At 60.4% G+C, this 12,406-nt stretch overlaps 1 protein-coding gene across 1 annotated transcript in view; it reads left to right on the forward strand.

Moving 5' to 3' along the window:
• SNX18 (sorting nexin 18) overlaps positions 1-12,364 on the forward strand; it is a 40,792-nt gene extending 28,428 nt beyond the window's left edge. The window contains exon 3 of the mRNA XM_006761809.2: positions 11,665-12,364. Within this exon, the coding sequence (XP_006761872.1) occupies positions 11,665-11,918 (254 nt within the window). The 3' untranslated portion in view covers positions 11,919-12,364. The remainder of the gene's footprint in view (positions 1-11,664) is intronic.
• Positions 12,365-12,406: the final 42 nt, after the last annotated feature.

A 12,406-nucleotide genomic window follows, 5' to 3' on the forward strand; every position in this document is an offset into this window, starting at 1 on the left:
TCCAGGCATCGTTCTGGCGCTTCTGGGACCTGTGTCCAGGCCACCTCGGAAGGGGACGCAAACATCCTAGGCCTCTGTGAGCACCGGGGGTGGCGTAGGGCTGGGGGTCAGGAGGCTTGGAGGTCCCGGCCAGGCCTGCCTGCACTCGCAGGTGAGTCTGCCCTCACGCCCCGCCCCGCCCGGTGGAGGAGTTGGGGTCAGTGCCCCCAGGGCCTGGCCGGGCAGCGGAAGCCCTCCGCTTCCTGCAGGCCTCTGGCTTGCGGCATCGGCAGACTTTGAGGAAGTTTTGAGAAATCTGTTTCAGCCCAGTCCTGGTGATTTTGGAGCCCGTGAGACTGAAGAGCCAGCGGTCTTCAGACCAGGGTGTGGGCGCCGTGGAATGTGTAGAGGCTGGACGTGGGGTCTGAGGGCCCGTCCTGGCATCTCAGGGAGAACCAGGAACTGCCCGGCCGCCCAGGGTTTACTAGTGATAGTGGCCGCCTGACACTCGGTGAAGCTAAACGGGCCCTTTGTTCCTTCACAGCGTAAATGAGGGCAGTGTGGCCTCCGGGGACAGCCCTCCCCGTGCGCATCCCCGGCTGAGCCTGGGCGAGGGCCGGAGGGCTCCCTGCGAGTGTCCTCCCAGAGGGTGGGGAGGAGGGGGTCGCCGTCTAACCCCTCCCGGGAAGCCTCCTGAGTAACAGCCTGGCCTTCCGCAGTGAGGGGTCGTGGCCTTTCCGGGGGCCGAGCCCGGTTAGGACACCCCTGGCCTTGGACGTGGTCTGACTTGCATTGAACTAAAATCTGCCTCTTGGTCCCCTTTCTGCTCCCAAGAGCCACACAAAACCTGTCGGTCCCTCCTCCCTGTCAGCCCTCAGACCCGAGGCCGCAGTCTCCCTCCTCCCCCTCCAGTGCCAGTCCTGACTCACGGGGTGGCGCCTGCAGACACCTGGGTGTGCAGGACGCTGTGAAGGCAGCCACGGCCCTGCCAGCCTGCCCTCCACCCCTGCGCCTCTTTTTGCGTAAATTGGTTTGAATCCTTGACCCCGGCTGGTCCTGGTGGGTCTCACTCTTGGGCCTTGAGTGCAGGACCCGACATTTAAATTCCACTTGTTACACCCGTGGGGACCCAGGCTGGCTGCCTCTTTGTTTATTCATGTAACTTATGCAAATTGTTGGTGAGTAGTTGGGAGGGTGGAGCCAAGTGCACACACCTGTGGCCTTGACCCAGGTGACTGGTCCTGCCCGCCCCCTCTCGGGGTCTGGGGTCGCTTGGACCACACTCCGCCAAGCGCCTGCTCTGGGAGTTGCTTGGAGAAAGGGCGTGTGTCGTGTGCGCTAAGAGCTGTTGGGCGTTTACAGCAGTGCCCGTGGAGTCTAGTACACCGTGGGGCTTGTTTATTTTTTCATCCTAAAGCTAAAATTGTCTCCTATGACTTAGGATTTGAGAAACTTCCTTTATTAAAACCAGTACCGTTTGATGTCGTTTAAACAGTCAGGGGCACCGACCATAACCTCCAGGCGCCTGGGAAAGAACACGGGTCGGTGTTCGACGGTCGGTGTTCAACGGTCGGTGTGTGTCGCAGCCTCCGTGTGTGACGCACAGGGACTGGGTCCCCAGGTGACGTGTGTTTAGGATGTGCTGCCACCTAAGGCTGCACCGCGCAGGCCAGGGCACGGCTGCCGGGCTGGTTACCAGGGAGGCTCGGTGCAGGCGAGAGAACGTCACACCAGGTGACGCAGGGAATGTGCCCCGCCATCGGCAGCTCCTGGCTGTTTGTTCATGTAACAAGTTTATATTTCAACTCAGGGAGAATGTTACAAATTCAAAAGAGTTATTTCCTCTCTTAAGTTCTTGTTCTTACAGCAAGACAAACCGCTTCACTCCGGCCTGGTACTGTTCTGATAGGATGCGAGAGAGGTGATTGGAAAGTGCTTCTTAATGACGAATGCCGTGGAGATGCCGGTAATGAGGTGCCGCCCCCCCACCCCCCTGAATCCTGGGGGACAGGGTAGGACCACTTGGCCCTCTGAACTCGTCTGTAGCCCAGGAGACGGCTTTTCTGTGTTGGACCAGGGCTGCTCCATGCTGGCTCTGTGAGCCACGTGTGGCTCTTTACATTTAATTAAAGTGAAATAACATGGAACGACTCGGTCTCTCAGCCACACTCAGTGTCCGTAAGTGCTTTGTAGCAGGTGGCCACACATGGGACCGCAGGGATGTCGCTGGCCCTTCCCTCCGCTGAAGGCTGAGCCAGGCCGTGCTGGACAGCTGTCCCCTGTCGGGCCTCCGGCCGCGAGTGGTCTTCCCAGGGCTTCCTGCTCACTCGGCCCCTCCCGGCCGCCCCTCCCGCCCCGTGGCTCAGGAGGAGACTCGCAGGGGAGGAGGCCAGCGGACCCTCTTCCCGTGGGGAGGTTTCTGCCCGCGGGGACGCCCATGTGCTCGGCAGCGCTTCACAGTCGTTCAGAAAACAGCCGCCTCAGGATGGGCGTCTGATGAGCTGGGACGCGGCGCCTCCCGCGTGGGCTGGCCCTGCTGCCCGTGCTCAGTGCCGAGGCCGTGCTCACACGTAACCGTTTCATGTGCGTGCTTCCTGCAGAGCTGAAGAGCGCCATATGGCTCCTCCAGCTGAGGGAGAATTCTAGGGTGGCGATTTTTTTTCATCAGCTAATGGAGGCTTGGATAAACAGACCTGCTTCGGTTAATGGGCTGAGTGAAGGGGGAGGCAGCTTCCCAGCCTGCGGGGCAGTGGATGGAAATTCAGAATCTGCTGGGGTTTTATTCACGTTTTGCTTTGTCTTTAGAGGAGCCCCACCGGGCTGGTGTGGCTCAGTGGTTGAGCACCGACCGATGAACCAGGAGGTCACGGTTCGGTTCCTGGTCAGGGCACAGGCCCGGGTTGTGGGCTCCATCCCCAGTGCGGGGTGTGCAGGAGGCAGCCGGTCCATGATCCTCTCTCATCATTGATGTTTATCTCTCTGTCCCCTCCTCTCTCTAAAATTAATAAAAACATTAAAAAAAGAGGAGTCCCTTTAGTTCTCTGCTCACTGATTCCTGCGAGGAGGCTATCCCTGCCCACAGGGGTGCAGGTTGGTGAGTTTGAAGTACAACAGAAAGTCTGTCTGTTTCTTAGCTTATTTCATTCTGTTTCCAAAGATATGACTAATCTCTCGTAGATAATAACGCTCAGTGCATGGCAGTGAGTCACGGCTGAACGCTGCAGGCTCACCTCGAGGGGAATGTTGCCGAAGGGAAGACTGACTAAGCCTTTGGTGATGAGAAACGTGGTTTTACCTCTGCTCCTGCATGTGGGCCAGGGGCTGGAGGGCCCTCCAGGGGACATTCTTCATCCAGAGGAAGGTGTGAGGCCCGGCCAGGTGGCTTGTCCATCTGAGGGTGAGATGAGGACACACAGGCATCCGGGGTCTGTGCTCTTGAATGGGGCCCTCTGAGCGCTCCTGATTCAGCCTTCTGTTCCACCAAGCAGCCGGGAGGGCACCCAGCCCTGGCCCCGCCCTCCCGTGTAGAGTTTCGCTGTTGTGCTCCCTCCCCACGTGCAGGGAGGGCTCCCTCCCACATGAATTAAAGATGGCCAGGCCCTCAGGGCACGTGGGGTGAGGCCGGCTGCCTTCCCTGTCTGCTGCCTCCTGAGCTAAAAATAGCCCTGGGCGGAGCCAGGGAAGGTCCCAGAGGCTCTCACACTCCGCCTCTGTTTGAAGGTCTGGGAAGAAACTGAGTCACGCCTCTGCCCCCACCGCCACCCCACGCGCCTGTGGGAGGCAGCCAGCCTCCACCTTGGGCCCAGGCTGAACTCCCCAGTGAAGGAGGATTCCTGCTCCTTAGAGCCCTTCCTCGCCCCGGGGCTTGCCTTTCCTCTCCCGAGGGAGGTTTGTTACTTAGCAGGTAGGAGGGCGGTGGGTAAGCGGGGAGCTGCTCAGTCGTCAGGTTTATTCAGAGGCCTCAGAGAGAACCCTGGTTTTATTCAGCAGCTAGCTCAGTGCCCACCGTGGACCAGGCACTGCTAGTGCTAGGGCTGTGCCTGCCTGCGTGGGTCAGTGGGTGGGCGTTGCCCTGGGTACGGAAAGGTTGCTGTTTGATTCCTGGCCAGGGCACATGCCCAGTGGGGTGTGTGCAGAAGGCAGCCCATTGATGTTTTGCTCTCATATTGATGTTTCTTGCTCTCTCTTCCTCTCCCTTCCTCTCGCTCTAAAAATCAATAAAAAATATTTTGAAAAAAGATGCTAGGGTTGTCTCAGTGACCAAAGCAGAGATGCCTGCCCTTGTGGAGGGTGCAGGCTAGCAGATGGAGAAACATGAAAAGCACACGCAGTGATACATGCTAATGTAACGTGCGCTGGAGTGGGGCGTGCGGGGAACATAGAAGTGGGGCAGGAGTGAGCCTAGGGAGGCAGAGGAAGTGTAAAGGAGTGAGCCACCAGGAGTCCCGGGAGCCAGGGTGCTGGCGGGTCGAGTGCCGGGCAGGCTGAGGCGGCGAGGAGGCCAGGTTACCCCCCAAGAGGATCCGGTGGGGGCTGAGGGCCCGGGAGGCCGAGCTGCAGGGCGGTGGGTCGTGGTCGGACTTGCAGGAAAGCTGGGTGAGATGGGGCCGGAGCAGGGATGGAGCCCCGGCCTGAGGGACAGCTGGTCCCTACCCAGGCTTCCCGGGGCTGCTGTGTGCGGATCGAGTGGGGAGGGGCAGGTGCACAGGTGGGAGCAGGAAGCCAGCAGGAAGCTGCCCGCTGATCCAGGCGAGACCCGGAGGCTGGGCCAGGGACAGGGAGGCACAGTGGAGAGGGGAGGGGCCGCTCTGGACATCAGCGGAGTAGAGTGGACAGGCTTTCCTCGGGGCCAGGGGTGGCGGGGAGGAAGGGGAGATGTGGCCAGGCCAGATGTGGCTCCTGGAGCAGCCTGGGCAGCTGGGAGTGGCCACGGTGGTAGGCTGGCCGCCTGGCTCTGCTGAGTCAGTGCAGGCCTGGGGCCTGGGGCCCTTAGAAAAGCCCTCAGGTGATCTGCGGTCAGCAGGGAGTGACCGGGTGGGCCACACCTTTGAGGGGCAGGTCCTGGTGGCGGAGTAAAGGGTGGCTGGGTGGGGTGAGGCAAGACATGATGAAATCCTAAACTGACGGGGTGTCTGTGGGGGTGGGAGGAGGAGACGGGCTGTGTGCCTACAGGAGGGGCATACAGGACCTGCCGACCGGGGGCTGTTGGGCCACCAGCGGAGGGAGGTGCTTGGAGAGGGAGCATGGCGGGCTGTTCACAGCACTGAGCTAAGGATGGCTTTCACTTAAAAAAAATTTTTTTTCTTTTGATTTCAGTGAGTGAGGAAGGGAGGGAGGAAGGGGGAGAGAGAGAGAGAGATGGACAGATACTGGGGGCTTGGAGGTAAATCCTCTCACTTTCCCGACTTGCAGGCAGGAAGTGGACCCCAGAAAGTGACTGAGCCCCGGAGGCGCCCCTCAACCGGAAGCTCCTGTTGGCCGAGCACAGACAGGAGGGGCTGTCCCAGTGACCAGGCACCAGGCGGCCTGGAAAGGGCAGGTGGACGCAGACACCGTCTGCCCGTCTCCGGGTCTAGAGTTCCCTTTGAGGCTCCGTGGGGCAGGAGTGAGGCCTGCAGGGGAGAAGGCAGGTTCGGAGAGGCTGGGAATGGCGGGCAAGGCCAGGCCTGGGCCTGGAGGAGCTTAGAGGCCCACTTCCTGCCCGTAGTTATGTTGGGTTGGCCACCTTGGACCTTCGGGAAGCCGCCTGCTGCCTGCAGAGACGCCTTGGCCCCCTGGTGGCAGCGTGGGGGCTGGGCGTGCTCCTGTTGGAGGCTGTGTCTCGTGTCTGTCTTCAGACCTGTGTTTCTGGGCGCTTTGTCTCCAGTGGGTAAGAGAAGGCCAAGGTCCCTGAACCCCAGGGAAACCCAGGGTCAGGGTGCCCCTAAGGTTAAACAGCCCACGTAGGGATTGTCCCCAAAGCGTAGCGATCATGAGCCATGGGAAGTGCCAGGCACAGAGGGCACCGGGGGTGCAGCAGTTAACAGGCCGTGCTGCCCAGCGGTTAGCACCAGCATTGCTTATGGAGCAGTTTGTAAGCTGGGGCCTGCAGCTACAGTTCTTCTGGTAAAGACGCGACATCCTCTGGGAAGAGAACTTGAGAGCCAGCGCCGTGTCCTTTGGAAGTGTCCTTGTGACTGTGCTCTGAGAGGCAGCTCAGTCCGCTCCCCCTGGGCGCGGCGGTCTCAGCTCCCTCCCTCCAAGCGGAGCCCCTTCACCCCCTCCTGTCCCTCAGGGAGGAGCTCCGCTGTTGGGCGGCTCCTCATGGACTTATTTCAGCTTCGGTCGTTCTTTCTCTTCCTAGAAAAAAGAAACTAAGGTTTTTGAAATGTTTTCTCAAAAAAGAATGAAAGTAACTATTGGAGCAGAGACGGGAGCGTAAGGACTGGGTGGGTGGGGAGGGCGGGGGGCGCAGTGGTGGGCGTGAGCGGACTTGGGCTGGGGCCCTGGTGAAGGAGAGCGAAGTAGGCCACTGGGCCACATTAGCATTTTCTTTCGACACGTCCTGTGCCAGCGAGTGAGAAGCGCCTGGTCCGGTCTTGGCGGCTCCCCTCAGCCTGCCTCCTGCACCGTCGCACCCGCTGGGTTTCTGGGGCAAGGCCCGGGGCAGACAGGAAATCCAGTGCATACTGTTGGCACGTTCGTGATTTCAAAATTCAGCCAGGTGCTTGCTTTTCTGAAAACGTCATCTTTAAGGGGAAAATGTCGCTTTGGATCCCTGTTGCCTAGCGACGGGGCCTTTTGTGTCACTGGTCCTAGAAGGGCAGGACTTACCGGAACACGAGATTTGCTTGAGGAGAGGACACACGTTCAGGAGCAGAAACCAGGCCTGGTGGGACTTGGAGCGTTTGGAGCAGCCAGCCAGCCCTTGGGCTCCTCAGCAAGGAGAAGAGAGGGCACAAGGGGGCCTGAAGGGAGGTCTGTCAGCTTCTTCAACTGAATTTTAGATGCCCGGGCGGCTCAGTGCCTGAATGCCCGGACGGCTCAGTGCCTGGATTCCCGGACGGCTCAGTGCCTGGATGCCCGGGCGGCTCAGTGCCTGGATGCCCGGGTGGCTCAGTGCCTAGATGCCCAGGACGGCTCAGTGCCTGGATGCCCGGGCGGCTCAGTGCCTGGATGCCCGGGTGGCTCAGTGCCTAGATGCCCAGGGCAGCTCAGTGCCTGGATGCCCGGGGCAGTACATTTTGCTGGGTCAGAAGTTCCCAGGAAATAGATTTCTCTGCCAATCAGGAGGAGGGACACAGCTTAGTTACTGTCGGGGACTGTTTGCTGTCGGCCGGCGGTGGGGTCCTATAGGTGCCGATGGGCCATGTGACACCATGCTCTGCCCACTCACCTTAGAGCAACAATGGCTTGGCCTGCTTCCGGGGAGGCCTGCTGGCTGTGACGCTTTCGAAAACGGTGCCGACGTCCTGGACCTATAAAGTGAGTCTCTTGGAGTCTGAGCCCTTTGAGGTTATGATGTGAACGAGCTGTCGTGGGTTCGGTTCTTGAGCTTTGGCTAGTGTGTGTGCATTGTAAGCGTGCGCAACGGAATCCCTCGGAAAACTTAGAACACATGGTCAGACCGGGTGGTGGCTACCTCACCTCTGCTCCCTCCACCTGCACCAGGTGGCCCACCAGGAAAGGGGTGGGAGAGGCGGGGGGTGCAGGCCGTGGCTTCTGGGGGTGGGTCGAGGACGGGGCAGGGGCCTGGGAGTTGCCATCAGTGTGACAGTGAGCCGCTGGGGTTTTGTTAGTGACAGCCCTGCAGCAGCCCAGCCACTGTCAGCTTCCCTTTGCTCAGTGAGGACGGGGCGGCCTTCAGCCGCGTTGGCACAGGCCCTGTGTGGGACGGAGCGGGGAGCGGCCGGCGGGGAGGGGTGGCCAGCGCTCTGGCATGAGTTAGTGGCAGGACTGGGGCAAGTCATGCAGCCCCTTGTTTGTAAGGCAGAGAGAACTGCACCCCAAACTGTTCTGCGGCCCTTTCGGTTCTTTACAAGGAACAAAGCCTCAGGGATGGGAAGAAAGGCTGGGCTCTGCCCCCGTTGGCGTGGGTCTCAGGGTTACTGTTCCGGAGGGAACTGTATCCTGTGGAGACATTCCAGCAGTGCGCCCAGCTCGCTGGGCAGTGACACCGAGCCTCAGCTGGAAACTCCTGCCCGTCTGCCTTCCCAGAGGCTGTGCTGCTCCCGCCCTCCCCAGAGGACACGTGGCCGTGGCCGTGGCCGTGGCCCGTGGTGTGGCCGCACCTGGCTTCCGGAGGCGGGGGCGGGGCTGACGTAGGCCGCTCGCTCAGTCCTGCCTTTTTCCTGGCCTCAGCCGCCTGGGGATGTATTTTCAGGGGGAACGGGCGGCTGTGCCTCTCCGTGGGCTGCCTCCCTGAGGCCGTGTCCCTCTGAGCTGTCACTGTTACTGCAGCGCACTGCCCCTGGCTCCGTGTCCGTCCCTTCCTCTCAGGTGAACACTTGCCTGCCTTCTGTTCCCACAGTGACGTCTGCTGACCACGCACTGGCCCAGGCCGTCCAGCCGTGGTCTCGCCCTGGAAGCAGCTGCGTTGTGTGCTCCGCCCGCCCTCACGCTTCCCCTGCCTCTCGCTGTTGTCTTTGCCTTCGACCCCGGCCCTGCCCGGAGCAAAGTGGTCTTTGTCTCCTGACAGTGACCTCTCCCCGCGGTGTCATGTCGCCCTCCCTCGCCCTGTTTGTGCTCAAGGCCAGGTGGGGGTCTGATGGGGGCCACAGAGGCCGGTTCCGCTCCGGGAGCCACCCGGACAGGAGAGGCTTTGAAAACCTTGGCCTGCTTTTGGGTTTTATGATATATTTTTAAAAAGTGTGTGTTCCCTTGGTGCTTTAGTTCTGGGCCACGTTTTTAGCTTTATTTACACTCCTCCTGGGTGTGGTAAGGAGTGCCCGAGCGGTGCCCATGCGGGGCTGCATCCGGCCTCACCGCGGAGCCTTGGTTTGTGCAGGTCCCGCCGCGGGGGCAGGGCTGTCGGTCTGTCTGCCCAGCAGCTTTCTCCAGCTCACACACTCCTGAGGCGGCGGGCCTGACAGTGGCTGCCTCTGCCTTTCTCGTGATATTCAGCATTTTAAGAGGAAACGATGTCAGGGTAGGAATGTGTCCAGGTCATTTCCAGCGTGAGCACCATCAGGTAGAGGGTGCAGCTCCTGCTGCTTCAGGCGTGTGTGTGTTCCCTGAGAAATGACGGGAGCCGCTAAGACAGGCCCCGCGCGACCTGGGAAACCCCTCCTGCTCCTGCAGCCCCGGCACCTCCTGCGGCGGCTCTGAACCGCGCGAACCGATTCCCGGGGGAACGGGCTTTTGGGTGCTGCCCTCCTCGCGGGTGGTTCTGTCCTTCGTTCCTCGTTGGCAAAGTCAGTTTTTGCCTGGAGTCCACCCACACCCAAGCTCTGCCATGTGTTCCTAAGGGACCGGATGTGACCCTGCGGTGGTTCCTGCCTTATACCCTCTTCCCGCGGGGCGGGCGAGGGGCCGACACCGCCCTCCCTCCATGTACGTTTGCGCTTAGATTTCTGTGTGTCCTTCCCGGTGCTTTGGTCTGCGGCATCCGGTTGTGTTAGTGCACAGGTAGGGAAACCAGGTAGCGAACGAATACTGAAGGACTTCACAGGCGCAATTCGTGAATTAAACGAGGTTAGTAAGATTCCAGGGGGAAATTGCAAAACCGATAGTTTCTTTTATACACTCGCAGGTTCCAAATTGCTGTGAGGAAGACGAGGGAGGGTGTGCAGAGCCCACCAGGTGCGGGCGCCGGTCCCCCCCAGCCGCCCAGCCTCCTGCTCGCCGCGCCGCCTGGCTTTTCCCATTCCCGCCCCGCTTCCTTCCGGTGCCCTCAGCGTGTGCGTGAAGTCCGTTCCTTTCAGGCCCTGTCCCCGTCTCTTCCTCGGCTCCTGGAGGCCGAGAGGCTCGAAGAGGTCGGGCAGCTTCCTGGGTTCCTGTGTGAGGGTGCCGCAGGCTAGAGGCCACGCATGGGCTGTGCCCAGCAGGCTCTGCTGCTGCTGTGGCAGCTCCTGTGGACTGTCCCCCCCCAACCCGTCCCCAGCACCCCAGCCTGCCGTGGGCCTCTGAGCACTTCCCTGGACACGATCCGCTTCATGCAGCTGCTCGCTCACTGCTCTCGCCTCGCCTCGGGAGTGCAGGCGGGGCCTTGGCGCCGTGGCCGTTGTGCACACGAGGTCCTCCACGGAGGCTGTGCCAGGGAGTCATGTTCCCGCCCCGGAACCTGTGGGCACTTTGAAGAGAGCAGCGTTCGTTTCATTTCCTAAATGAATTCACATTTGAGAGAAAAATTGTCTTAGATTCTCCTTGACTCCTTCAGGACGTCCACTTAGAAAGCAGTTGGCCGGTTCCGGTCCCGGCCAGGCACACCCGGTTCCCGTCCCCATCGAGGCCTGTACAGAAGGCAGCCAAGGCGCACTTCTCCCTCCCACCCTCCCTCCCTTCCTTTCTCTGAGCCTGTCACTGGGGGAGGGTTCAAAAAAATCACACTTAGAAAAAAATAAATGAGAATGCACACACATGCAAATGTATGCCTAGTGCTTGTCAATGGCTTTTAAAGTCTCGGGTCTCTGAGCTGCGTCTGAAAACAGCACACTTTTTCCCTCCGCGGGTTTTATTTTATACCACGTTCGCTCTGTCCTCTGGTAGGAGATGGGAGAGATTTAGAAATGGGGCTTCCCCTGTACATTTCATCGCCGTAAACCTGCGCTTCTCAACCGCTTCCCTTCCTGCTTGCCTCAGGGCGTGTCCTCTGGCTGCTGACAGGTGTTCTAGAGGCTTCGCTCCTTCCCCTGGGCTAAGAGGATGAGGGCCAGGAGTCTGGATTCTGGGGCTGCTGTGTCCAGAGATTCGAGCGTTAGCATCACTCCTTCCCGAGAGCCGCGATGTCCTGTTTCCCACCCCGCACCGTCCGCCTCTGTCTCCATGTGACCCTGCGGGCCCAGTGCCCACCTGCCCCTCGCAGATGCCTTTTGGTGACATTTCTGACAGGCGGTCCTGGCACCTCCGGCTTCCTTCCCAGGTCGTCATCCGCACAGCCCCGGCCGCTAAGGAAGGCGGCGGTCTCGCTCCACGGGCCGCGGGCTCCAGGCGCCGGGCTCCTGGCGGATGGACTGCGGTCGGAGCCCCGTGTCCGCTCCCCCTGCGGGCAGCAGTCACGGCGGGGCCTGCATGGGGCCAGCGCGCTTCCAGGTCCCGTGCTGGGGCCTCACAGCGGCGCCTTCCGGGCCTTTCTGAGGGTGTACGTCCTCTGGGGCGTTGTTTTTATGATAAAACTCAATACACAGAGCGGGCAGAGGGAGGCTTACAGCGAGTCAGCGAAACTGAGTTGTTGTTTTTCAATATATTTATTGATTTTTTACAGAGAGGAAGAGGGATGGACAGAGAGTTAGAAACATCGATCAGCTGCCTCCTGCACACTCCCCACTGGGGATGTGCCCGCAGCCAAGGTACATGCCCTTGACCGGAACCGAACCTGGGACCCCTCAGTCCACAGGCCGACGCTATCCACTGAGCCAAACCGGTCAGGGCCAGAGTTTATTCTTGTGTTAATTATTGTCTTATTTTCTATACAAACAACTGTAACCCACCTTCGCCCACCGGCTCCTGGGGCCCGTGCGTGTGTCTTAACGCACCTTCTCCCGGCAGGTGCCCTGACCAAGGTGAAGGAGAGCCGGCGGCACGTGGAGGAGGGGAAGATGGAGGCGCAGAAGGCCGAGGGCATCCAGGCCCGCTGCAACACCATCTCCTTCGCCACGCTGGCCGAGATCCACCACTTCCACCAGGTCCGCGTGCGCGACTTCAAGTCCCAGATGCAGCACTTCCTGCAGCAGCAGATCGTATTTTTCCAGAAAGTGACGCAGAAGCTGGAGGAGGCCCTTCACAAGTACGACAGCGTCTAGTGCCGAGCGCGCGGGGCGCTCCAGTTCCAGGGTGATTCCCGCAGCGGAGCACAGACGGCTCAGAGCTGCCGCCGCTCCCGCGGGCACAGGCCGCTCTGTGCCTGAGCCGGGCTGGCTGTGTGCTGGCGCGGGTGTGCCGCATCGTAGCTAAGTGACACTATGTACGCCTACACTACCATGTCGCGGGGATACGATTATACTATTTGCCTTATTGCTTTCTGGAGGATGGGTCTTCAGTGCAGACTTGGCAGACCTCAGAGCCCCCGGGGTCTCGGGGAGCCCGGGCCAGCCTGCCCCATGCCTTTCCCGCCCACAGACTGGGGTCCCCGAAATTCAGCCTGTTCTCTGTTTACAAACTCCGACGAGAGCAGCTGTGCGACTTCGTGCCTTTAGACTCGGGTTTTCGTTTCCCCGCCCCCTTTATAAAGTAACACGACTTTTTGATCAAAAGAGCGAAAGGCCAGTGCGTCCAGGGACGGCCTGCTAGT

Source organism: Myotis davidii, unplaced genomic scaffold (assembly GCF_000327345.1).
Source record: "Myotis davidii unplaced genomic scaffold, ASM32734v1 scaffold496, whole genome shotgun sequence".
Lineage (NCBI taxonomy): Eukaryota > Metazoa > Chordata > Mammalia > Chiroptera > Vespertilionidae > Myotis > Myotis davidii.